The sequence below is a fragment of the Anser anser genome (genome assembly GCF_964211835.1).
Source record: "Anser anser genome assembly, chromosome: 7".
Lineage (NCBI taxonomy): Eukaryota > Metazoa > Chordata > Aves > Anseriformes > Anatidae > Anser > Anser anser.
The window spans coordinates 38,603,712-38,630,478 of record NC_139727.1 but is presented as its reverse complement, the minus strand read 5'-3'; the positions used below and the strand labels follow the sequence as shown (position 1 = coordinate 38,630,478).

At 42.7% G+C, this 26,767-nt stretch overlaps 1 protein-coding gene across 3 annotated transcripts in view; it reads left to right on the top strand.

Moving 5' to 3' along the window:
* Positions 1-272: 272 nt before the first annotated feature.
* Positions 273-26,767, top strand: part of ADAM12 (ADAM metallopeptidase domain 12) — a 182,688-nt gene continuing 156,193 nt past the window's right edge. The window contains exons 1-2 of one of the 3 annotated variants that reach the window (XM_083844605.1): positions 273-757; positions 17,019-17,152. In XM_083844605.1, the coding sequence (XP_083700731.1) occupies positions 640-757; positions 17,019-17,152 (252 nt within the window). In that variant the 5' untranslated portion in view covers positions 273-639. The other 2 variants (XM_083844607.1, XM_083844606.1) reach the window with 2 other exon arrangements.

The window sequence follows — 26,767 nt, the reverse complement described above, 5'->3', positions numbered from 1 at the left end:
TTGTTTCTTTTTTAAAAAAACAATATAAAATAAGTTTCTGGAGGCACCAGAAATAATTAGGAAACCAATAAATAATCGCTGAGCTCTAACACATGCAGATGACTTTCCAGAGGAAGCAGCCAGGGCTGCGTGTGCAGCAGAAAATGGGGAAACCTTGGCTCGGGGTGAGAGGTTGGGGGGGGGGGGGGTGATCCCCGGGGGTTGGGGGGGGCCCGGGGGGTGCCCGGGGCTGGGGGCGGCGGGCGCTAGGACCCGGCAGGGGCGGCCTCATTTGTTCCGTGGCGAGCGGAGCGCGGCCAGGCTGCTCCTCGCTGCAACGGTCAGCGCATCCCGCCCTGCCAAAAAGGGGGAAAAAAAGAAAAAAAACACCAAAAAAAACCACCACACACAACTCTTTGAAAGCAAAAAAAAAAGAAAAAGCCAAGCAACTTTTTTTTTTTTTTTTTTTTTCCCCCCCTCTAAGAAAGCGGGGCTCCGCAGCAGCCCGTGCAGCGGGAGCAGGAGGGGTTTGGGAGTTAACTGCATGCAGGAAATCTCTCACATCCTGAGTCCCGGCTCGCTCCTCTCCGTAACCGTATATTATGGTGCTGCTCTCCAGCCCCAGCTGATGAAAGTTTGTCTCCCTCAGCCTGGGCTAAGATGTCAAAGCGGCTCCGTGCGGAGCAGCGGCGCTTCCCTCCTCCGCGCCCCCCAGCCCGGCTTTCCGTGCTGCTGCTCAGCCTCAGCTGGCTCCTCTTAGCATCACCCAGAGCCCAAGGTAAGTTACCGAGAGCTGGACGTGAGCACCGAGAGCTTTGCAAAGCCTTTCCTCAGCCCACGCTCCGTTTTACGGGGACGCCAGCAGCCGCCCGGACAAAGTGAGAGCACCGGGGGGCCCTCCGCACCCCTCCGCACCCCTCCCGAGCCCTCCCCGCTTTGCTGTCCCCTTCTTTTCCCTCCCCTAGAGGCCTCCCTGCCCCTTGGGGGGCCCGTCCCGGGACGCCCCCCACCCCCGGTCCCGGAGCGGTCAGAGCCCCGCAGGCAGCCCCCGGCTGGGTGCAGGGTGCGGGGTGCTGGGTGCGGGGTGCGGGGGCTCCTTTGGGGTCCGGAGCCCTTTTGCAGCCGGGAAGCTGCCGGTGCGAGCTGCCCTGCCGGAGAAAAGTTTGCTCGCCGCCCCGCTCATTCAAAGGGAGCGCAGGCAGGCAGCGGTGGCTTGGTTTGCAGGGATGGTTTGCAGCTCTGTGATCCCCTCTTACAGCCGAGAAAGAGAGACTTGGCTCTGCACAGCAGCTCCGGGGCTCATTTGGGAGTCGCTGGAGCCCCGGGCCCTGTCCTCTCCCTTTAGCAGCAGCTGACAATGCATATTTCATGCGAGAGAGGGAGGGAGATCCTCTCTTATAAATATATTTAACAGCGCTGAAGAGCGCGCAGATCTCTGAGTGTTACTGGGAACTCGTCTTGGGTCTTTTTTTTTTCATTGCAACGCTAAACTTTGTGCATGTTTGTTTGTCTCCAAATGTATGCACGGAGACTTTCTCTGGGACTTTGGCTCTGGACTTGCTAGGAGAAAGGCAGAGGTGTGCTTGGCCACATGTCAGCCGGAGCACTGACATCCTAGGACAGGCAAAGCAAGCTGATGCATTTATCTAGGATTAATGGGATTTGGGATGAATGGGACTAGGATTAATGGATGAATGGGACTTGAAACTTTTTGCCTCTGTGAGGGATCTTAACTTCTGTCCTTCAACATTTGTATTTCTTTCCTTACACCGCATCAGCACCCTGGGGAGAAAGGCTGCAGAAAGTCTCAGGTAGATGAAGAGCCATCAGTCCACGGTGTCCCTGCCCGCTGCGTGGGCAGGGGGTGGCTTTGAGTGGGCTGAGCACCAGTGTCCCGACCTGGCCATGGGAGCTGCTGTGGCCAGACCAGCCCCTCCATGCTAGGATGGGGTACGCCTGGCTACCTGCCCCGGGAAGGTTTGGGGTGAGGTGCTCCAAGAAATGAAAAAAATGAACGTACCCCAAAGTAACGACCTTCTAATAAAATTAAAGGCACGCTGTGAGTGGCTGAGATCTAACATTGAGACGAGAAATGGTGAGCGGCGGTGGAAACCCCATCGGCTGTATTTTGGGATTCCCTAAGAGCCAAGCTGAGTCTCTAAGGTCACGTTAGTGCTGATGAATTAAGCTCCCTGAAGTGTACATCAGTTTCCTGTCCTTACGCTAGGTGTTGAGCAACAGTGGTGCTCAGTGACCCTTGCAGCTCAGTCGGATTTTCCGGTTTCCTTGCTACCTCCCTCCTGCTCCATTCCATTACATGTCCATAACTTGCTCTTTTGGATCTGCAGCCAGTGTGCTCAGCAAATAGCCTCTCCTTTCATTCCTTTTTTTTTTTTTTCTTCCTGGGGAAGTAGAGAACAGCTTTAGCCTTGCCAGAGCGTGTGCTGCTTTCTTGGTCGCAGAGGTGCTGAAAGTTACAGCCGCACGCTGCTAGACCCGGCGGAGCTGCCCGGTGATGAAAAGCCCTCTTAGCTGTGCTGGCACGCATCTCCTCCGGGCGCTTTGAAGCTCTGTGACTTCTACCTCAGCTGGCTCCACCGCTGTGGCTGCTCCGGGCCTGGTGTCCGTGATTTGCGGTGCTGCCAGGGCAGCCTGACTTTTGCAGCAACGCATGCCTCGAGATTAAGACAGAAATTGGAACTATGATACACCTTGAAAATCAGTTTTGAGATGCATTTGTTTTTTGAAAAGGCAAGAGGCACAGGTAACGCGACAGCTCTCGTGTTAAACAGAAATTACCAGGTTAGGAGCTAGGCAAGTAAAAGTAGCCTCGCCTCTCAATTTCAGAGTGAGTTTCCTTTCCAATTTTTATGGTTTCAAAATTGCATTTTCCAGTTGCCAAAATCTCCAGCTCTTGGCTGCTGCATGAAAGGACCCCATGGATGACATGGAAAACTGACTGAAGTACCGGCCTCAACAAGATAGGAAAGCTAGTTTTGCTTTGTTATCCTAGTGGGGGATAATGTCTGGAAAGTTAAGATCTAATCTTATAGGTTTAGACAAATGCCTAAAATTCAGTGTCTGTGTAAGCTTTTTGCAGAGTCAAGGCCTTTGTGTGTCTATCTACAGGGCAGACGATGAGGTGATGGTGCGTAAAGGCAAAGTCTGTATCAGTGTGTGTGGGAAGCCTTGTAAATCTCTTTTAGATATTAGGTGTTAGCTGCAAGAACAGCAGAAAGAAAAAAAAAAAGAAAACCCTAAAACTGCAGTCCAAAATTCTTCACCTTCAGTTAAAATAACTTTTCTGCCAGGTTTTATTTTTGCTACTGGTTGCAAGTGCCTTGGCTGTAATGGAAATAAATTACAGGAGGAGATAACTTTCCTTGTCTTGTGCTTTAACACTGATCTCTTCAACATGCCCCCTGTTTTCAAACTCATTTTCAAACACTGTCTTCTTTCAAACTGTTGGACCTTATGTGGCAGATATTTATGGTCTGTGTATACTCACCTTCTCGTCTGACGATTATCCCTATCAGCTCCCCTGCAGATAGCCTGGCACGAGCTCTCTGCGTCCACAGGGCTCCACAGATCCCAGCCAAAATACACCAGCTGAGGACATTATGCCTGCTTTTCCAACCATTTTCACATCCTTAACTCTCGCGTTTGCTGGTGAGCAGCTGGTGGCTTCTCGTCTCTTGCTTTCCTTGAGATATTTGGGAAGGTCGCATCCAGCCACAAAGAGCATCCTCAGCCTAATGGCTGATGGGCTGCTTTTCAGCTGCTTTTCACCTTGCTCACGGCACAGAAGTTGCATCTCCTACAACACGTGAGCGACCACGGCGGCCCAGGCCTGTGTTTATCTGCTGCTTCCACCGTCAGCGGCCGCCGATGCTGTCGATCACAAAATTCTGTTTTAAAAAGGCTGAATTCACATAAGGGCTTATTTGGTCTGCCACCAGCCTCGTTCAGACCTCACATATCCTAATCCTGGCAGATTTATCACTGGCAGCCTGTATGTTTTTCACATGTCTCATATTGCCAGTGCGATTTGTCTGAGGAGTCCAGCTGGGCTTCACTTTGTCGGCGAGCTGGCGGGCAGCAGCAGCAGGGGACAGGGACAGGGTGCTCACACCAGCTGAGCCTGGCACCTGAGGATGTGCCTGGGGCAGGGTGACGGGCTGGGTGCTGCCTCCACTCTGTACCAGCTCGGATTTTGCTCTTCATGTTGCATGCACTTGCGTTTCATTTAGCCTTTCAGATTACTCCTAGGACAAACGCGTGTCAGCTCCAAAATTTTACAGTACCAAAAGTCTAAGTCCCACCTGCAGAGGCTTCTCTTCTACCCTGCTGAGTGACCAGGGCAAATCTATTGCAAACTGATTAAAAAAGGCATGGCTTAATTAAATCTGTTAAAGGGTTGCAGCTGGTTCTTTCTAGGACAGCACAGCACAAAGGACAATCTCTTTTCTTTCTGGTGAACACCAGAGTGAAATGCTTCAAGTGCCCAGTGCAGCAGGGTTGGGCATCTTTAAATGTCCCTTTCAACCCAAACTGTTCTGTGAGCTGTATTAAATCCTTGTCTTTTTGATAAACGGGTCACACAATACCCAAGGAAAGGTGTTGTTTCTCAGTAGACTTCAGACTCAAGAGGTTTTGTTTATCTCCAGCTGTGATTTGGATGCTCAGCTAGACGGTGCCTATCTGTCTGGTAATGCTTGTAACTTTGGCCAGTCTCGCAATGCATTGTCATTATCTCAAAATAGTACTTTTATGCCTTTTTTTTTTGGTATATTTTTTCTCATCTGCATTTTTAAGCTCGTGATGGTCTTTTATAATGAAGTGACTGGTGAACCTACTATTGGGGGATTCATGTAGTACTGAGCCTACTGCTAAAATTGTGAAGAAAAATGTTGTCTAAGGTATGATGTTAAACTGCAGAGTTACCCTAATGTCTATGAATTCACACTGGTGTGTAGGCACTGCTACAACAGCACTGCAAAAAGTGCTTGAGGTGCACGGGAGGCGTGTGTTAGGAATATGTAGTCAAACTGTACAGGAAACATTTTCTTTGAGGGAAAGACTTTTTTTTTTTTTTCTTTTCCCCCCCTTTCACTAACAGTGGAAGAGGCCAAATGGTGTTTGCTGAAATGAGTTAATGTTCTCAGCATTAGCTATTTAGTGTCACATAAGAGTTGGAGAACACATTGATACTGAGTGTGGTGTTGGCTTTGGTGTTTCAGAAAGTGATTTGATCAGCTGCATCATCTAATCAGGAATCCTTACTCCTCTGTTAAGCCACTTCATGTTGTTTAATTAACTTTTTTTATACAATATATAAATGGTGTTGCTCTTCTCCATGATTTGCAACTAGGATGAGAAATATTGGGTTGGACCGGGGGTAGAGGTTGTCCATCCACTTAGTCAAAGTGATGAAACCATCATTTGGATGAACGTATCCTTTCTCATCCAAAATATATGATCTAATAAGGCGAGAAGTGGAATGTTTCATGGCCTGTTATGCATGCTGGATAATACACTGCAAGGCGTAAAAAGCTGGATGCAGAATTTGGCACAAAAGGATCTTTAGCTAGTTTATTCTGAGATATTTGTCAAGACAAACAGTGTCAGTGCTTACAAATCTAGTCTAATGGTATATGTCAGATGCATTAACTGAAAAACATTTTCCTGACAGTGGTGAAAGTTTGCTGTTTTCTTGCTTCTATTTAATGTTTTCTAATTCTGGAAACAGCTGATCAAGCAAGAGAAATAAACTTCATGTGTGACTGCTTACCTTTGAAAGAACATATCAGAACATAAACATCACCAAATCCAAGTGTTTATGGGATTTTGTTTTGGTATAGTGATGTAAAAAAAAAAAATCAAAAAATCTGGACTTTGTCATAATGCTACACTGAATGAGGTGAGCATATGGGCCTGGCCACACGTGGAGCTGGGCATCACCACCGTCCTTACTCTGCAGTGCTGTCGGTACGCGTGCTGCAGATCCTCTGTTACTTCCATGATTAGAGGATGCGAGCAGGAGAGCAATTCTAGACTATTTAAGTGTAATTTGCATTCCTTCTCTGCCACTGAGAGCACTGCTATGACAGCTATAGCTGGGAATGAAATTTGGCCCCTGCGGCTTCTCGGGAAGGATATAGCATCTCGTTTGGACTCATGTTCTTTTGTGAACTGGGGGTCATAGAACTGTATTCAGGCTAAAAACTGCTTGTGCCTTTTGACACAGACTTTAAAGCATGAGATAAACATTTCAAGTGAAATTGTATTTATGGGTTCATGTATTGACTCTTCAGTAAGGAAAATGCATCCCACAGAAGAGACACTTTGGGTACAGATGTGTGTTTGAGGGGAAAGTGCATTGTCATTGCAGAACTCTTTACCCTTTGGAAAGTAGGAGCTTGTCTATTTTGCATTATACAAAATAGTGATATATTTAAAGACTTGTCTGTGAGTCTGATCTTTAGTCGTGATAACTTGTCTCACCTCCATGGATGTGGCTCCTTTGTACAACCTGGTGTTAACACAACTTTCTGTGCTATTCATTTGGGATCTGTCTGAACGGATCCGAGGATGTGTAGGTCAGATGAACAAAGCCCTGTTGGTGACATGGGAAGATATCCTGGATATTCTTCCCACCCCAAGGAAACAATAAGAATAAATGTCTCATACTCCTGTCTCATCTCATGAAGAAGCTGTGAAAGTCAAGAATTATGGACCAATGCGGTGCTTATGGCAACATTTGTTGTAAGGTTGCACATGTAAACCTGAGCAGGTTAGGTGGCTTCAAGAACATCAAGTAACCCTGAGTTTTCATGGCTCTTCCTGTTTTTTTGGAAGATGAATGACAAAATTTGGTAATAGCTTATGTTAGCATGGGCACACTTAATTGTTCATTGTTCCATTGTATAATGTAGGTAGCAAACAAACAAACAAAAACTTACAAACAAAAACGCGTGATGGATATTAACTCCTCAGCTCAGTAGCTCATTTGCTAGGATTGGGAAAGAACCACATATGGTTTCCCAAGAACATTCACCTAAATTAATACTGAAATGTGCTTCAGCTGGGTTTGCTCTGCTTTCAGTGTGATTTCCCAGAGAACATCTGAATGAATGATTTGTGTGCATGTGACGAGGACAATTCAAACTCCCACTCAATAATTTTATTCACTGGTGATTGTATATTGTATACAGGATAGAACTTCCCTCAATACGGTTACACTAAGGATTCCTTGTATTCAGTGATGGAGGCTATTAAATCATTGGGGAAAAAAAAGGATTGTCCAGTACCTTTTAAAAGACCGAGAGGAAATTGTATTTTGGGGAGTAATTTTGAACTTTATTCAGTGGAAAGTAGAATCTCTTTGGAGAGCAGCAGCTGGAGAGGAATGCTGGATCTGGGTATTCTTTTAATTATGTGGACTCATCACTGAAAAGTGAAATGTTCACTTTCTCTACTTTTTTTCTTTGACGTTGGAGCTCTGTGGTGCGGTTGTGTCTGTTCTTGTAAAGCACACGTTATTATTTCTCCACCCAAATAAGTGTTTTTGTTAGGTGCTGCCTCTCTGATGCTGAAGGGTGTGAGGCTGAGTTTATAATCTGAATGGGGATCTCTGGGACTGGGATCCTCCTCTGGGAGGGAGCAGCGGTTTAGGAAGAAGCAGATGTGCCCCAGTAGCGCCTGTGCTGGGCTGATGCTGAGTTAAGATAGGACATCCTTCATTATGGCATCCTGGAAATGCCTGTGTGAAAGGTAGTGTGCAACCCTCGATACTTTTTTACCTCTTGTTTGTGCTTTTCTGTTTGTTTTCATGAAACAGAACGGCCAGGCCATTTTATATGGTGTGCATCAGGACTTGGAAACAAAGCAAGCTTAAGATAAGGTTTCCAGTAAGAGGACAAAGGTTCTCCAAAGCCGTTGTGTTGCTTCTTTTTTAAAGCTGCTTTGGGTTTGAATCTTGCATTTATAATTTGCCCTTTCCTGCAGACATCAAGCACTCAGCTCTTCCAGAGGGGAACCTCGGGGTACCCACCCGTCACCTGGCGTGCCCTCCAGTTCAGTGCTGCTCTGGTTTTAATTTCCCAAATTTCAAAATGTTCTCTTCTAGAAGAAAAAAAGCAGCTCTGTCTTTGGACTGGTCCTGAATAGTAATTCCTCAGTCAAACACAACAACATCGCAAATGAGGCTGGACAGCTGTTTCCTAAATATAGTATATGTCTATATTCTATACCCGGTAATAAAGCTTGGTTTTCACCATCTGAAATGTCCTGCAGCCTCCCTGCCCCCTCCTGCAGTCGGTGGCAAATGTTCTCCAAACTCCACTTGTCACATTTTGTTCTGGAGAACAGGGAGGATATTGAGATACACTGGCTTCTTTCCTTGAGTGCATTTCAATATGTATTTTGTATAATGAGAGCCCAAATCCTTCTCGCATTACTTATGCTTTAATCACACTGTGCTCTCCCAAGATTGCTTTAATCGCATTTGCATCAGCAGGGGTAACTCTGTATGATGAGCAATATTTCATCTGCAAACAGAGGAGAAGACCGATCTCGGGCGCATGACAGGGAAGGAACTGGCTGTCCTGGCTTTGTTACAGCACAGCTCTCCAGCGGAGAGTGGTGCAGCATCCTAATTTGAGGGGTAGATATTCAAGAATTAGAAAGAACAAAAGCTATTTTTAAGGTTTTCTTGAGGATCTGTCAAGTGTGATAGTTCCCTTTTAATTTTCTAGCAAACGGCTTTTTGACATGTGTTAACTCCAAAGAAGTGCAACGCTGCCGAGTGCAGCAGACATCGTTTTGTAGTTTAGCCATGACATTACTGTATATGAGAACTGAAAAGTTATATAGATATTACACCAATATATAAACCATGTGTGTTAGAAAGACAAGTTCAGTTTTGAAATATTTGACTTAGCTATGCTTTTCACTTTCAATCTGTGCCAAACATGTGCTTGAATGACTGATGGAGTCATATGGTTCCCTGAATAAAGCACTTTATTGTGCACAGACTTAGAGCCTTCCAACAGTTGTATTACAGAAGCTTGAAGATTAAGATGATCCAACTGCTTAGGGGGTATGTTTCACAATGAACATATTCTTTTTCTTTCTTTTTTTTTTCTTTTCCCCGTCTCTCTATTTTTCGCCTTGAAATGTGTCACCGGTTTGTCCAGCTGGTCGCGCAGTGACACTGACCACAGCAGCCCTTGCTGGCGAAGAACAGCGAGTTACCTTCAATTTGCAGCTTTCACTCCCGTGTCCACGTTGAAATGCTGCACACGTGATTTCGCCAGAGTTTATGGGATGTCGGGGGGGGAGGGCTGGTTCCTGTTGCAGATTATTTCCTCTGCAGAACTGGATTTAGGAAGGGAATAACTCCTGCAAGAACAAGTGATGACAGGAGACAGTCCTTAGAATTATAAAACTGAAATATTAAAAAGCATGTTTTTAAGGCTGTTTAGTTAAAGGGAATCAGTGTCTCAAACTCCGATTTCTCATCTGAGCAGTCAGTTCTTGTGAAGCTGCTTAGTGTGAAAGATCAAGTGGACATGCTGCAAAATCACACCCAGATTAGCTTGAAGTCGACAAACTTGTCAGGCTGGAGAGAGGATCCTTTTTCATTAGATACAGGAAGAGCAGAAAATTAAACTCAGAAATGCGTGGAGTCATCTTGCTGTTTTCTGTGCTCAGGTTCAGCAAAGACCTGTGCTGACTTTTGATGTTCTAAGAGTCTGGTACATGAGAAGTAATTTTGCAATGTGAAGAAAAGGCAAGATTCATGCCCGAGAAGATCCGTGGAATGTTTTTTGAAAGTTACTTGTGTTTAAATGCCTGAGGTCTTGGGTGTGGGAAGGGGGAAGGAGTGAGAGCAGGAAAACTTTGGGTACCATTAGCTGGCTTTTTCTAATAATTATTTTTCAAGGCAGGCCATGAAAGAACTAATTTAACTAGATTTTGTGGGGAGAATCAATGTATTGCTCGGATGTGCAAAGGTTAGTTTAAAAGGTAATTTATGGTTCAGAACTAATAAAAACTTTACTGCAAGAGATAAGATTTTTATTTTATGCGCAGTCAAACCTTGCTCAGCCTTTTGTGCTCACACACAGACGAGGGCAGGGTCTGGCACACCGTGTACTCTTTTAAAGCCGAGTAAGTGCTGTTAGCAGGGTAATGGGGTGAAATCAGGCTGGTGGGGCTTCTGATTTTTGTTCCTTTTTTGGGAGGATGGCTGTGTTTTCCTGTTGGTGCTTAGTGTAAAATTTGAGAAGGACAGATGGTTGACGGTAACGCAAGCTACTCCTTATTGTATCCTATGCAAGTTACAAGGCTTGCTTTCTTTAACCACTGTGCACTGGAATTCTTGGATAGTTTTATTTTTCAGCATTTTAATATTTATTACTACATAGTAATATAATCTGAATTATTATGAGTGACAATTTATTATTATTCCTATCTGAAAGAGAGCACCATTCCTGAAGATGGCATCAGCAAAACTTGCGATCTGTGCCTGGATAATGTACGGCTTGGGTAATGTTTTTGCTTTTGCTGGAAGATGTAGTGAAATAGAGAACAGGAAGCACACCCCCCCATGCCCTGGGCAGATAGTTGAGATATATTTAATTTTATTTTCTTGTTTGTGTGTGTGTAATATAATCTGAGTCCTAATACTAATAATTTCCAGTTAAAGCAAGTTTTTTGTTGTTGTTGTTTGTTTTTTTCTTGATTCAGAAGAGCTGGATGTGGTCTTATTTGCTCAGAAGCTTTATATTGCAATCTAATTTTGTGTATGGCCACTTTATACTCTTGCCATTTATAAATACATCATCACTGGTGACGTAAACACCAAGAAGAGGTACATGAAGCTAAAGGACAACCATGGGCCCTGTCACCTTTGCTTTTCTAGGTTATGCAATTAATTCTTTTAGTTATCCTCGTGCAATTCAGTCTTCTCCACTTCCCTGATCGCCCTGGCAGCCTTTCCAATCCATCAGTTTCAGGCTGAATTCATCCTTTGTGAACACAGGTGATAAGAAATGCCCACGCTATTCCAGATGTGCTTGTACCGGTAACTTCAGTGTCTGGTATTCACTGGAAACACCTCTTCTGATGCATTGTTCCAGGGCTGTATTTGCTTCATATGATACCAGTACTGGATGGTTCCTATATTGAATATCATGTACAGGTCCTTCTTGTTTCATTTGTCAACACTTTGCTCCAGCCTTCATGTTACTGGATTCTTTTGTGCTATTCCTGCCCTTTTCTGTGCAGACATCGTCTCCTAACTTGGAGCATTAGGTGTGAGGGTGCTTGAGGACATTGAGTAAAGTTTGCTGATGGAAATACTGACTGATCCTAATGCATCGTCTTCGTGAAGCTGGTAGAAACCTTCCTTTGCCAGGCTGGTTGTCGAGTTGTACTTGGTGGGTAATCCCTACACCCTGACAGTTTCACCCGCTTCTTAGTTTTCCTAAGTTAATACCCATTTGGAAGGGCAAATGCTTGGTCCTCTATTCTCAGTGTGTGAGCTTGGTAATTATGGATTAAATAATTGTATTTTGAGTCTGGAGGTGATAACAGGGCTGTCCCAAATAAGACGTGACAAGGCTGATTGCCAGTGGTTGGGCGGGTGCTGGAGGCAGCCATTGGTCCAGCCCCTTCGTCCATAGCCAGAAATGCCCCATCTAAATCATGGGTCCCACTGGCAGCAAGCTAAGCTGAGGAAGCTGGAGAAAATGAGGAGGGAAATGGATAAAGGATGCCATTTCTGTCTTCCATGACATTGCCAAAGCCTGTGATACAGAGCAATGCCATTAGCTGCTCTCAGTTTGCTGAAAGGTTGCTCAAGTCTATTACTCTTTCCTACCCTGAGATTATTCCGGTGATTAGCTGCTTTGTTGCAGAGAAAAAGTAGATAGGCTGCAACTTCCAAATCTAAGCCCATTTGTAATATGGAAGGCAACACGAGGATAATTTAATTTAGCTTTCTTATTGTCCTTTATCTTGGCTGGTGGCAGTGTGCAGTGCTTGGGGGGCTGCAGTTGGGGCTGTGGCCAGGCATCCTGCAGCACTGGGGAGTGGGCGACGACTCTGATGGGTGCAGGGGCTGCAGGAAGGAAGCACAGAGCCATGGGCTGGGTTTATCATAAAGCTGTAGGTTAAGAGATGGGTGGTGTGCACCAGCCGCCCCCCAGCTGGCTGCTTTTTACCACGCCATGCCATGCACAAGCAGCGTGAGCAGGGATGCATGCTCCAGGCAGGCAGCTCTCTCCTCCCCCTCCAGCCCGTCTCATCCAGAGCCACTCGGTCTGGGGAGTGCTCGCCTCTTTGTTTATCATAAGGATGAATAAATTGTGCTGCCTGACTAAAAGCGTATTAATTTTAAGTAAATGGGAATCTGAAGTGTGTCTGGGCTTCTTCAGGAGGCAGTGGCTGTTAAACAGAGATGTCACATCACATGCGTGGAGTTTATTTTGCACAGAGCTTGGGGGAACTGAAATACAAAGAGAAAGATGACAACTATTCTTAACTGCTTGGCCAACAAGTCCTTGCATGATATTGCACAAAGACGAAAAGTTGTAGAAGTACATCGCAAATGAAAAATGCGTAAGCAACACAAAAGTCACTGACAGATAACATCTACTCATCTTGCTATTTGTACAAAGTGTCTTTTATATTACTGAAAAAAAGAATAAAGGGCTCTACACCACCTTGTGGGCCGCATGTGGATCAAAAACATTACCTTCAGTGCAGGCTGAAAATAGAAAACAGATAGACCCGACTGTGAAGTTTTCCATGTGAACAAGCGGGAGACGAGCTTGCGTCAGGAGGAACCGGGCAGAATTTCACTGAAATGAAAAATAAGTAGGTGAGGAAGAAGGTGCATGTGACACAAAAGATAGGAAACCTGGGTCCAATAAAAGCCTCTAATAATGCAGATGGTCTGATTTTCTTCCCCTCTCATGACACGTTACAGAAATTTGAATTCTCTGATTTCCCTTATTACACTATTTATATTGCTGCAATACCAAGAGTCCCGGTAGAGAAGAAGCCTCCTTATAAATGTAATGCAAACAGCTCTAATGGCTGAAGCTTCAATTAAATCTTAATGAAAATGGGTAAAAGAAACAAAGAGTGGCAGAGAGGAAATACCAGCACATCCATGCATGTGAAGAACCGTGGCACTGGGAGCTCATGTGAAGTGACCAAGGAGATCAAAACCCTCTGTAGGCATGGGCCTCCATCCCATCCTCCTTTCCATCCCATCGCACTCTTCTCCTGGAAGCTCTCTGGGAGGGCTGTCCTGACGCTCTGCAATGGGTGGCCCATAACCAGCAGAGGACTGGAAATGTGTTTTGTTCATCCAGGAACTGATGAAGTGTCCCTCTCTGGGACAATTTTGGTGTTTCCCACTTGGGCTGAGGCGAGGGCCAAGGGCACTGCTTCAACTCTCCAAGGCTTCCAGCAGCCATCCCACCTTCCTACCAAATTGGAAGCCCAAACCACAGCTCAGATTTGGGGCTGCTCTGGGACTGCACACCAGTTTGTCCCATTTTTTCAAGACTTCCAGCATGCTTCAAATTCAACCTCTAGGTCTATATATTTTTTAGCCTGTCTCTATTAAGTTTTTGTTTTTTTTGTTTGTTTGTTTCCTTTTCCTAACTTTGAGTCTTTCTCTACATAAGTCTCATGACTGTGTCCTATTTTTCAGCTGGTCTGGAGGCCCATTAGATACTGTCATCTTTCCCATCTCAGATAGGTATGGGGGGGTCACTCATCGTCAGCTGTGATCCCATTTTTCGCAAGGCATTCTTCAAAGCTTTGCAATCAGACCTCAGAATCCTACATAAAAGATTTACTTTTTTTTTTTTAAATCTTCCCCCTGTTTTTATATTGAAAGTCTGATCTAAAGTTTGCCTATCTGTTATACAGGTTTCTCGATTTTGTAGTCTTTCAGAAATATGCATAGTACGTTAATATAATGACCTTAAATTAAAAAAAAAAAAATCACTACTTCATTTACAAAAGAAACTGTAACTTGTCCTCACACTGAGGACATCTGGGAGTTGAGCAAATGCATAACGTTGGGCATGTGCTTAAGGGCTTTTCAGAAGGAGGCCACACCACTCGGACGCAGTGCTTTCTCTGCCTTTGCAGGAAGCTGTGATTTTTATCACGTGCAATAATTTAAATAAAAACATCCAGATAAACAGCAAAATGTTTAGCTGAAGGAAAGCATCTAGACAGAAATTGATCTCGTATTTTCTAAATGCTACGGCTTCAGAAGAGTTTGCCAGCCCTAAAGCTTGTCTGTTCTGCTTCCCCTGAATAAATTATCTTTCCCAATAAAGATATTACTGCTGCCTATAAACCTGTCTTGATGTCTGTCTCCAGACTATCAACACTTCTACACAATATGCATTTTCCAGTGTGCCCATAAATAAGCATGTGTGTAAGATTAAATTTGCTCATTGTAACCTTGCTTCTTTATGCACCACAAGCATCACTTTGTCATGTAAGTGATCCCGAATAATAGAAGTAGGAGGGGCAATACTGAACTGCACTTTGTGTAGATACGATTCCCTTTTCATGTGATATTTTCATCACGGTTGCACTTTCTGGACCATGGCATATAAGGAGGGAGTAACATGTCTGTGCACAAATGCTGGTCTCTTCCCCCTTCCCTTTTTCTTTTGTTTTGGGCAACGTAGGAATGTTAACATTTTGCAGAATTAATAGGAAAGGCAACTTGCACATAGAGGAATACAGGAAAGACTTTGATGCCTCCTGGTATCTGGCTGCATCTGCACTGTAAGGCTGTGGAAGTGATGCAGACAGTGTGTCTGTGGGAGGAGAAGTATGCTCGTAGGGATTCTTAATACTTAGACTGCACTGAGCTTTTGGAGTGCAAATCCTGTAAAATAATACAAGGACCTGAGTCATTCAATTCATATAGTTGAGACTGCTCTAGTGAGCCAAGAAGAGGAAAAGAAATTAGGGATAGAGCCAAACTTTCCTCATTTCTCTGAGATATGCTTCATAAATTTCTCTTCTGTGAGGGGAGCTTCATGTCTCGTCGTCAGAATAAAGAGCAGTGAGGTTTTGTGCAGTCTCAATAGTTATTAATTAAACCCTCCAGGGCAGGTGAGGAGGTATCCCGTACCCCTGCGCAGGGGTGAGCTCAGTCATCTGCAGGGTTTGGAGCATCACTTCCCAGTTCTGGCACTGCATCCTGCTGGACCCCTGTCACCTGGGCTCTGCTGAGGGCAGGGTAAGAACCCTTTATCTGCGGGAAGAGCCGTAATGCAAGCAGCTTTCCTCTCCCCAATACACTTGATCTTTTAATCTTAGCCTTCTGCTGGTGTTTTAGGGAAAGTCTATTTTTAAAAGCATGCTTGAAAATACAGGATACATTTTAAGAGCACCTTTGAAGGCCCAACTCTTATCCTCATGGGGTCTGAGTGCTCCAGAGGGCTCAGCACGTTGGTTGGTGTGGCAAACCCCACCAGCATTCTGACTTTCCCGTGGCTCCTGGAAACCATCCACGTTTTCTCTTCTAGATTCATCCTCAATGCCATTTCCAGGCCTTTTACTAGGGTTTTTGGTTTTGTTTTGTTTGTTTGTTTGGCTGGTTGGTTGTTTTTTAGGACTCTGCTCAGAGAGGCATAATACCAATAGCATGTTTAGTGAGAGGAGAAACGGTTGATAAATGTTGCATGCAAATAGCTTTTTGACATTGTAGTGTGAATTGAAGTAATCTGACTGTGTGGGAGTAGAGCATTATTTCAGTGAGAGTTTATATTCTCTTCCAGGCTTTTTTTTTTTTTTTTCTAATATGAGTGTGCTTCCTTGATGTTATTGGATTCTCAATATTTCATGACCTCCTGGCATGTCCATACAGAAATGCTGAGGCCACTAAGATAAGTAAAATTCAGTCTTTTGTCGTACTCAGTTAAGACTTGTTCAAATGGAGTGCAACCACATATTTCCATGTATTTCCAGAGTAAAATGGTGTGTTAAAAAGTGTTCAATACCTAGGATTAAGCCTGGTAAATCTATCGTACGATAAGCCTGCAGCTTTCAGGAACCTGAAGCAGGGTTGTTATATCTGTGCTACCACAGATTCACAAAGCATGTGGACCAGGCATCTCCACTGCATAAATGGGGAAAGACATAAAGGGAAATTTGGGATCATCATTGGTCCTTTGGAGCACGTGTTGTGCAATGACAGGGTTCATTCATCCCAGGGGAATTAGGTCTCCAGTTACACCCCATGGACATTGTCCTCCTTTCTGCCACCACTGCTTTGGATTGGATCCAATGTGCCTAAATCTGGGAAGAGAGATGGGGAGAAGAGATGCAGGACAAGGGACCAAAGGAGTATAATGAATAATGAATGAATTTCTTACCTTAATTATTGGAAAATAGACCTGATAAAGTCTTATCTCGTTTAAATCCCTGCAGCTTGCTCGCTCTCTTAATGACGACACTGAAATGACGACCACATAATGCATTCCCTCTTGCTGTCATCTTCAATGAAAAAAAAAAATCCTTAATCTCCTTATTAACATAACACTTCAAATAGCCAGTGCCAATACCTCTCCACATTTTTGACTCAAATATTGAGACCCAACTCCTGGTCATTGCATCCTGGTATCTCTGTTCCTCACTTTGTCCTGTGCTTGTGCAGTGCCGAGCACCATAGTTTCTGAATGGGACTCTTAAGAGCAATATAAAATTATTTAGTAAAAAGAGGTGAGGGTAATATATGAAAATGCCTTCATAAATAATAGCAACTTTTGCTTATCTCAAGGTATATGGAACAAGAATTACCTACATAGTTTTAAAACTGTCTGGACTGTTTGGACAATGACTGTGTGAACCCACATTGTTTAAATGTCTAATGTTTTTCCCGAATTGTTGCTTTTTAAAGTAGGCTGCCAGGTCCCTTAAATGACAAGGTTCGTGTTGTCAGATGCTGCTCCCTACTAATCACAAAGTGCTTCCCCCTGTTCCAGGTGAGAATGTGGACAGCAAGTTGGAGTCCTCGAGACAGCTGATGCCAAAGGACCCGCCCAAAGATTACGAGATAACATCTCCCGTCCTTTTGAATGGAGAAAAGTGGAGACCAGCAAACAGCATTTATTCAAAGGTTAGTCTTTGTTTTGCCTGTTATTTTATTCTGAGCTGTATAACAACTAGAAGGCTTTGGGGGAAACTAATGTGCTTACTTCACCATAGCTATTACAAGCATATTTTTTGTATTTTACTAGAGGATCTGCAGTCAACAATTTTTACTTTCCTAACTTAACAAAATGAAGGAGGTCTTTGAAATTAATATTTTTTGTTGTTGTTTTTTGTTTGTTTGTTTTTATACTGTAAAATGGCATTCTTATTTCTGATTGCAGAAATGGAAGGAAAATCGTATTTTTAATGAACTTAACATACATTGCTTGAGATTGTATAATACAACAACAAAGCAGCCACCAAAATTAGGGAGGATAATCTACCACTGGTTTTGACCGAACAGAGATTGTTTCCCCATCTTGACAGACCCTGATAAGCTTTCCTCCTTCTTTTCTTCAGCCATTGGCTGGTGATATGGGTGGCTGCTTTTAGGAGAAAAGGTCTGCTTTCTGTCTCCAGAGCCTCCTGCTCAAGCTTGGAAGACAAGTTGTCGTTGCTTTTATTATCACTGAGGATGTCAGGGGAATCTCTTACCCAGCCTTTCCAAACCACCTTTTTAGGTCCACTGTTGTTCCGGCTTCCTTTATAGATTGTTATTTTAGTCAGTGTGAGAAGAGAAAAGTTAAATTTTTAAACAGTTAAAATGATAACTTAAATCCAGCTTGCACAGCAACCCTGAAAACAGCCTGAAGAGCCCATTAGAAACAACTTTCTTTACTGCATCGGGAAAGTGTTTCACAGAGAAATCCTCTCGGCTGCTGCCACTGTCTGAGGGACATGGCTTTGAGTTGTGCGGCTGACTGACAGAAGTAGGTGTGAAAAGAGTTTGCAGACAATGGGTCTGGCTTTCAAAAAATGTTTTCTGGGTGAAAATTTTGCTTTCACCCTTCTAAATGGGAGAGAAAGGCCAGTCCCTGGTTTGAATATCTGCAGTGATGAAAGGGATATCATTGTGGATATATAATAGCTTATCTTAGAGAGATAACACAGATGGCTTGGTCCTAGATGTATGTGCAACTCTATTTTTAGATCATTTAATTAGAAACAGGCATTCTCCTTACAAAGTTCTTCTAGCTACTCGCTGTAGCTTTCTGAAAGAGTTACAACAGAGTATCTTTATGTGAGCAATGATAATATGATTTATATCATTAATTTGTTTCCCAGAATTGCTTTGAGTTTAAGATGAACATTAGAAAAGATTTGTGGTTTGGTAGAAAGATCCACGTGCTGTATCAGCACTTTTTTTTCTTTGAATACTTCTTTTCCATGGAAACTGTTATAAATTAAATGCACAGAAGTGCAGATCAGGCTGTGGGAAGAACAACAGCATTAAACTGGTAGAGAAGAGTAATGAATAGCTTGTCACATAAATATTGATCAAAAGCATAAAAGCTAAATACTGTTGAATTCAATGGTTAAGTAGGACCTATTGTTCTTCAGCTCATTTCAAAGTGTTCCTCTATTTTATTTTAATTTTAATGCAGTAAAAATAAAAAGTACAAAGTACTTGTAACCAGGGGAATGGTATTGCAATAGAATATATAGTAAAATAAATAATGTAGTGGTTATAAAAATGCCAAAGTATTAAAGTTATTTGTGTATAGATAATTGCCTTGCAATGAAAACCCTATTCTCCAATCCTCTGATTGTAAATACTCTTGCTTAACAATTAGAAACCATGCTAGTCATTTAGTGTAGCATACCCTTTTTTGCCAATCTTAAGGATAAAACCATACTTTTATTTACCCCAGGAGTCACTGCAATATCTGTTGGAATATCTCGTTCAGAATGCGTCATGAATTGTTATTAAGCTAATGACTTTCTTCTCGAGGGCCTTCTGTGCAGTACACTGTGCAGAACAGAAGAAAAAAAAAAATGGTCTTGTTTCTGCTGACACTAGTCCTGCTGACTAGTCACACAAACACAGTCTTGTTCACTAGCAAGATTAAAATTGCATTTACTGAAAGAAAAGGGGGAAAAAAGTTACTTAGCTGTAACCTAGTTTTATTTTAATACACTTAAGCTATACTTTTTCAAGGACATCTAATGATATGTAATGATATAGGTACTATCTAAGCATGACGGTTAAAATTAATGGTAGGAAAAATCCAATTTTAAAATCAGACATGTAATCAAATTATATTTGAAGAATTTGGGTTTTCCTAAGTATAAATGTAGTGCTTTGTTTCAAGAGAGAACCTATCATTTGCTGGGCAGACTGCTTTTTTTTTTTCTTATTGTTCCCCCCACCCCTCTCAAACTGTAATTACAAGAGGCCAAGATCAGGATTTTAGCATGGTAGTATTAGTTCAGAAGTGCCATCTTTTTCTTTCCAGTTTGAAAGGATGTATATGTTCATGCAAACACTTCATATAGCAATGTACATTTAAAAAATGAAGTATACATAATTAACAGAATGTACTATGGAAATACATGCATGTTTTTGCAACTGTACAACTCTGTTCATCTAGTTGATAGTTGTTAACCCTTCTGGCATCCTTTGCTGAAGTCAGAAAATTTAGATAATTTTCAGTTGGACTACTTGAGTGGTGCCCAGTGACATTCCTTTGTTAACTGGATATAATATTCTGTTGCTAATTCTGCACACGCTGCTAAAATTAGTGGCTACTATTTCGAGTATCCAGTTGCTGCTAGTCAGGACTACTGATGAGTAACTGTTCGTGGGTGTGTGACTGCACAATCAGGGCCCTGAATGTTGTGCAAGGTCGCTGTGTGCTTTCAAACAATAGCTGTCCATATTCTTTGCAGATGTGATTTCTGTCTTCACTGAAACTTTGTGTGCATTATAGAAGGTGTTGATAGATCATTATGCTAAATGCCTACTTCCAGTTCCCTTCCCATTTCTCTCTTTCATCTGTTCATAGTTCTGCGTTCGGTGTCAACTCTTTTCACCGGGCTTGGTCTAAACCCAAAAGGGTTGGGTTCTGGTTTTCTTATTTATTTCTAAGGTTTGAACAATTTCTTTTTCATTTTTGTATTATTTGAGTGCAGGAAAAAAAGAAAAAAAAAAAAACTCTTTTCCCCACTTGTTCCCAGCTGAATATTTTCTTCAAACTTGGCTGAAGACTTAAAAATCAAGCCAAGTTTGATGAGAGTTGGGTAAGTGATGTTTTAGTACACAGAACACTTTAGGGAAGATTTTTAGAGGACCATCTGTTTGGCTTCAGCTTTCATCCTCACACCCTGTTAGGGACACACACTGGTTAATGTGTGCCAGATCCCTGCATCACGGGAGCTGTAGGTCAGGTAATGGTGCTCGCCTTAGACCAGAGCTTGAAGCACGTGCCTTCTCTTTGAGACACAGGTGTTAGGTAGGAAGAATTTTACATGGGCATTAAGGGTTTCTTGGCTCCACTTCTACACTTAAAAGGTTATAAATGTGGGGAAATGGTGTCTGCCCAGTACCAGAGACCTTCCAGGGCAGATGTGAAATCGTTGTAATGCTGAGAGGCATCCCAGGGTGGCATTGCCTGGAGCTGATATTCGTTCTCCTGGAGCCACATCTTGTTAAGGAACTTGGCGCTCTCTCCTCTAACCAGCGCTCCGTCTAGATCTTAAAATTCATGAAGTTTCTGGGAAATTGAAGGCTTTTTGTGCATTTATGACACAATTGATTATACAGGTGAATGTAGAGTCTTGAGGTCATACTAAATTAGCACAGATCTTTTCTCCTCAGTTTGGTATCATCTGTCACTCAAGTGCAGTTCTTTTCTCTGGTGGTGGCCATGCAGCATCAGTAATGTCATTGCTGGCACCTGCAAGGACTCAAATATGATCACAATGTTGATTCTTGCAGGATTTAGTCCTCTGAGGTTTCTAAAACCTTACAAGCATGTTAGGTGCAACTCTCCTTACTGGGTGATGCTTTGCATCTTTCACTGCTTATGCACATACTTTTGTAATTCTGATCTTTGTGTCTATCTGAGTGCAATATTAGACTGCTCCATACACATGTGAATGCTCCAATCAGGCTATGATTGCAATCCATAAAGATCAATTTGAATGCAGCTGAAGCTGGGCAGGTATTGAAGGACTCATAGCCATGCAGCATGCAGCTGAGTGTGGTTTCTGAAAAGCCCTGTATGAAGCTGGAGAGCCCTGAAGTCCTTTAGGTTGCTTTAAGTTTGCAACATGTCAGCCCAGGTTGTTTTCAAATAGTGCAGAGAAATAGTTTTTTTTTAGTATTAAATTTGGTCACGTATAGGGGACAATGAGCAAATGAGAAGTCTGCAACTTCTTAAAAATAATTAGCAATGAGACACTATATGCACACGATGTACCTATCAATGGATTAGACTCTTAATCTGCTCGTATCACAGTGAGTCTCACCTGGCTCTTTTTAAAGTACTATCATTGATGTCAATAAACAAAGGGTATATTGGAAAAGCAACCTCTCCCCCAGCTTGCAGTCAGACCTCTTATTTGGCAGTGGGTGCTGGCTGGCTTTCCACACACCAGCGCCTTCTGGTCTGTTTCTACTGGGATTAGAGACAAGGAAGAGGAGAGAAAGATGCCAGTGGTGGGCAGAGAATGGGGAGAGCTGCAGAGGGTTTCCTGCTGAAGAACAACTGTGTTCAACACTCACAACTTTTAAATCCAACTATATCAGAAATTCATTTTACCTTGGGGAGAGGGGGGAGGGAAAAACGGATTCAGGGAAGGCTAAAACTGCTTCGCCAAGCTGAAGATTTCAAGGCCAGATTCTGAGCTAGAGTGACTCAGTTTTCTTCCTGTGGCTGGGCTGCTTTAAATCAGGTTTGTGGATTGAAATCTTAAAGTGTTTTCAAAAATGGAGAAAAGGAAGATGAAAAGACAGAAAGTTCCTTTTCTTGTAGCAACATTATATTCTTTCTTGGCGTTATGTTACACTTTGAATATAAACTCTAGCAATGAAATTCAAAGCTAAAGATGAAGGCCATCTATAAATATATACTTATACCATATTTCTTCTGGTTTTTAACTGTATGGTTGTCACAGCCCAAAAGATTCTGCACGTAAAGTGGCAGAATATTACCATTTCTTACTGCTTAGTATGCATTGCATCCCATTGAGCTCGCAGAGAAGCGGCTTTTCTGCCTGCCTCATTTGTGAAGCATCGTGTTACAGATTGTGTTCGTAAACAAACATCAGAAGTTTGATCATCGATATGTCATTTTGGACACTCATTACTTGAATCTAGATGTGAAATTCTCCGCTGTCTGTAAAAGCATCATGTCCTTGGACAGTTGCTAGTTATCTTTATGGTTCTCTGGATTTATCAGACATATCAGAGGTTACACTGATTCTTTTCACATCTTTTTTTTTTTTTTTTGCATGACTTCCCTATAAGGTCCTAATCCAACACCTGCTGAACAAAGGTTTTAATGCCAATGAAACAAAAAAGTCATTGGAAGGAACAAGAAGAAACTTTAAATTTGTTAAAAAATCACGGCAATAATCCTGGAGATTTGAGAATTCATCAGAATCTGCGAAACAGCGATGATCCTGTTTGATCCCATCCTTTGCTCTTGCCTTGCTGCATTTCTCTTGCAAACTAGCTGAGCAGCCACGGTCTGCCATCATCCAGCCCATCATCTTGAGTTATGTGTGCACGCTCCCTCCAGTGTTCTTAGGAAGTTTCTTGTGCACCCAGTGGAAAGACCCCAGTTTAGCAGGATCTCCATGCTGGTTGACATTTCCCCTCTTTTCTGCACCTCGCCATCTTCTTGCATGACTCCAACTCAGAGATTGATGCAAGGAGTACAGCTGAGAGGCCCTCTATGTCAGATCATTAATTTAGTGCACAGTCTTTTCAAGAGCAAACCCATTCAAGTTTATTTCATAACTGGCATAGCCTTCGTGCAAGTGATAATTGTTTATATTCCCTCCAACAGAGCCTCCTGCTGTTCTTTTTCATTTGAAATAATTACCAAAGTTTAGACTTCCAGACAATTGTATTAAGGGGAATCATACAGCGCTGCTTAAACAAGTCTTTGAAGGCTGAGAGGACAGCTTTCATAGCTCTTTTACATAGTTGTTTTACATATCTTAAGAGAGACAGGCATAAACAGAATTTATAGTCCTCTCCATATTTTTATGACTCATGAGTATCGAATATAAGAGGCAGAGCTGTGCATGCTGCTATGGCTGTGTCATCAGCTGGGAATGCAGCTTGGCACGGACAGCCTCAGTGGTGAAACTGCACTAAACCTTGATAAAGTTCTCTGGGACATCTGCTTATTGAGCCTTTAATTAGTAACCTGTTAGTCATTAATTTAATTGCCTGGTAAACAATCTGTTATTTTTTTGTTTTTTATTATACCTATAGCCCTGCCTTGTAGGGCCACTGTGAGAACTAATTAATTAAAAAATATATGCTCTATTGTTTAATAACACTTCTGCACTTGTTTAATTCAGGAATAGCATGATTTTTGTGTGAAAGCTATTGGGAAGGAAATGCCCAGGTTCTCCCAGTCCTGAAGCTGCTTTCACAGTGCAGCCATAGGAAAGCCAGCCTGAGATGGGGTCAAAAAGTTGTTCAATGGCTCTTCTGCCACACAGGTCTGGCGTGGGGTGCATGGGGAAAAGGGGCTGTGTCGCCTCCTCTGTTCTCACTGAATTTCTACAGCTGTGCTAGTAGGGCTGGACCACTTTACTGGGTGAGAAAAAGCAGCTTCAAGCTCTCCCCATCACCTCGTCTTGTGCAAGAAAAGGTCTTCACAAAAGTAAACATCTCAGTCAGTGCCTCACCTACGTTCAACCAATTGATCAATCTTAACATTTCATTTCGGAAATGAAAACAAAACAAAACAAAACACTGGGAGGTGCACCCTGGTTCTAGGGACTTGCTGGATCTTACACAGCATCTACGGGGTTGATAAATTCCTGAAGCTGGGACCACCAATAAAAAGTTTGTGTTGGTGATTGAGTAGGCGAAATTCTTTTCTCTGTCTGCACTGAATCAGTGCCCTGGTTTCAACGAGATACACTAGTGTTCATTTCCTGCCTGAAACACTTGGGCATACTGGGAAGTGTTAAGCAATTGGGATTCATCCCAGAAAATGGTCCATTTCATTTTTAGCTTAAGTGATACAGTGTGTTAAGTTTGTAAAGTTCTGTGGGATAGTTCAAGCACAATATAAATAGCAGATAGTATTGAGATTGCTGCTTCAATAAAGAGAAAACCTAGAGCTTTATATAAACCTTCCGCCAGCTTCCCCCACACATACCCCAGCCCCCTTAGTGTTTTGGAGCCCTCAGTAGGGCGAATTTCCCTTTCATGAGGTTGTATCACGCCGAGCTGTTGGGAGGAATTTTGTCATACTTGGCCAGTGAAGATCACCAGTGATATAATAGTCTTGGGCGAGCTCTGTCTCCCCGTACCACCCGGGTTCCCTCTGCCAGCAATTGTATACGATGGGGCTCTGCAGAAGTGCTTTGCTGTGCTCACTGACTTTGACCCACCAGCTATGAGGTAGTGTCTCAGATCTGGGCTCGAGGAATCCGCTCATATGTTCCTCTGTAAGGTGATGGGGCTGAAGCGATGTTCTTAAATGTGAGTTTTCAGGCTGGTATTTAAAAAAAAAGAAATACGACAACAAACAGGCAGATCATACATTCCCTAAGAAAACAGAAAAACAATTTTGATCTTAATGATCCAGTTAATGATAGTAGCCCTTCAAAGTGGTATTGAAATCGAAAACAAAGTTCTTGCAATTATGCGGCATTATGCCGATTTTGTAAAGTGCTTGTACTGAGGCATTTTCATATTGAATTAATTTAGCTTATACTTGGCTATTTCACATCTCTTGCAACAGATCTTGTGAGCGTAAGGTATGAATTTCAGTGTTGGATTAAAATAAGACTTTACTTTCCAGCCATGAACATGTGATCATTCTTTTACAGGAAAAAGGAGAATCTCCCTTGTTCTTAATTCTTATTGAGATTGCCTTGGGTCAAGCTGAAAACAGCGCGGTCCCTACAGCAGGCTCTCTCCCACCGTACATCCTCCTGCCAGGAGTCCTTTTCATGGTAGCAGCAGGACTAGGGCCCTTTCCAAGGACTAAAGTCCTCTAAGCAGGGGATGACCATGGTAACTAAGAGCCATTAACATATGCTGTCATGAAGACCCTAATCTCAGGAAGCAATAGTAAATTAAATTGTACTCAGTGTATGTATATTTTAGGGATGAAGAGGTAAATTTAGCTGGTAGAACTACCGAGTCCCATTGTCCCATCAACCCTGATGGTTTTGTTGTTGAATTGTAATTCTATTTGAATGTAATTAAATTGAACCCCAGATGATTTACCTCTTCTATAAGGATACTTCTCATTCCTCAGAATTCTAACAGAAACTCATAGTGGTAATATGCAGTTTAAAACTTGATAAGAAAAATATAATTAGAATTGATAATAAGCCTTTTTAAAATGCAATAATAATATCTTGACAATAAAAAGGATTTCAGTGTTGCTATTTTTCTACAAATAAAATGACTGCTAAAAAATCTGCCAATTATTTTTGAAAAGCTCATATAGATGAGGTAAAAATAATCCATATCACTTAGACATGGTAGCAGAAATTTTACATTCAATTCCTGTCTTGAGGAAATTGTGTGTCCCTTTTGTGCACTTTTTTTCCTCAAGGACACAGTTTTCAAGTATTATTGAGCTTTCAAAGCTTAATTTAACAAAGTGATTGCAATTTACGGCGTTGTAGACACAGTGGAGTGATGAAGCTTAATGAGATAGGAGACGAAATGCTTTTGGTGATGGTTGTGTAATGCATTTCCATGTGTATGATGCATGTGCAGTGCTGCCAGAGTCTGCAGGCATTTTACTGCAGGCGTTGAACTCATCCATATCCTGCAAGGATGTGCTTGTGTTATTTCTGGTCAGTGTAATGCTAAGTCTGCTAGTGATACTGGTTGCAATGGAGTGTTTTCCCACACCGATACAGCATCTAGATATTTATGGTCACTTTGATGGGGGCGTCGAGTCTGTGGAGAGGTCTCGTTGCTGCTCGTTGTCCATGGCAAACCAAAATACATCAAGCTCCATTTAAATCTGCAGCTCTGACTTTGAGATTGCCCTTTCATCCTCTGCCCCAAATCCCAGGATGCTTATTTGTTGTTTCCTCTGAAGTTTGAATCATGCTCAGGAAATGAAGTGCTCGTAGGTCCTACCCTCATTCCTTTGCCCTTACTGTGTCTTCTGCCTTAGGATCAGCTTTATTTTCCTTCTTCTGAATGAACTTGTTCCCTCTTCTCTTTGGCCATCTCCCTCCACCAGGAGCTGCTGGGTGGTTCCTTGGCAGGGTTTTTCTCCTTGTTCTCCTTTTTTTTTTCTCCTTCCCATTGACCACAACCTTTGTGGTATGCTTCAGAGTCCTGCACTAAACTGGTCTTATTGGGATGAACCTGCCAAACCCTTCCTGGCCAGTCATCACCATCTGGAGTGATTTGCCTCCTGAGGTGGCAGTAGTTCACATTGTGTTTCGAAAGCGAAGCCAGTATATAATTTTAATATTCGGGAGAAATATATTCATAACCTGAGTCCACTTAACTGAGCACAGGAGCAAATGT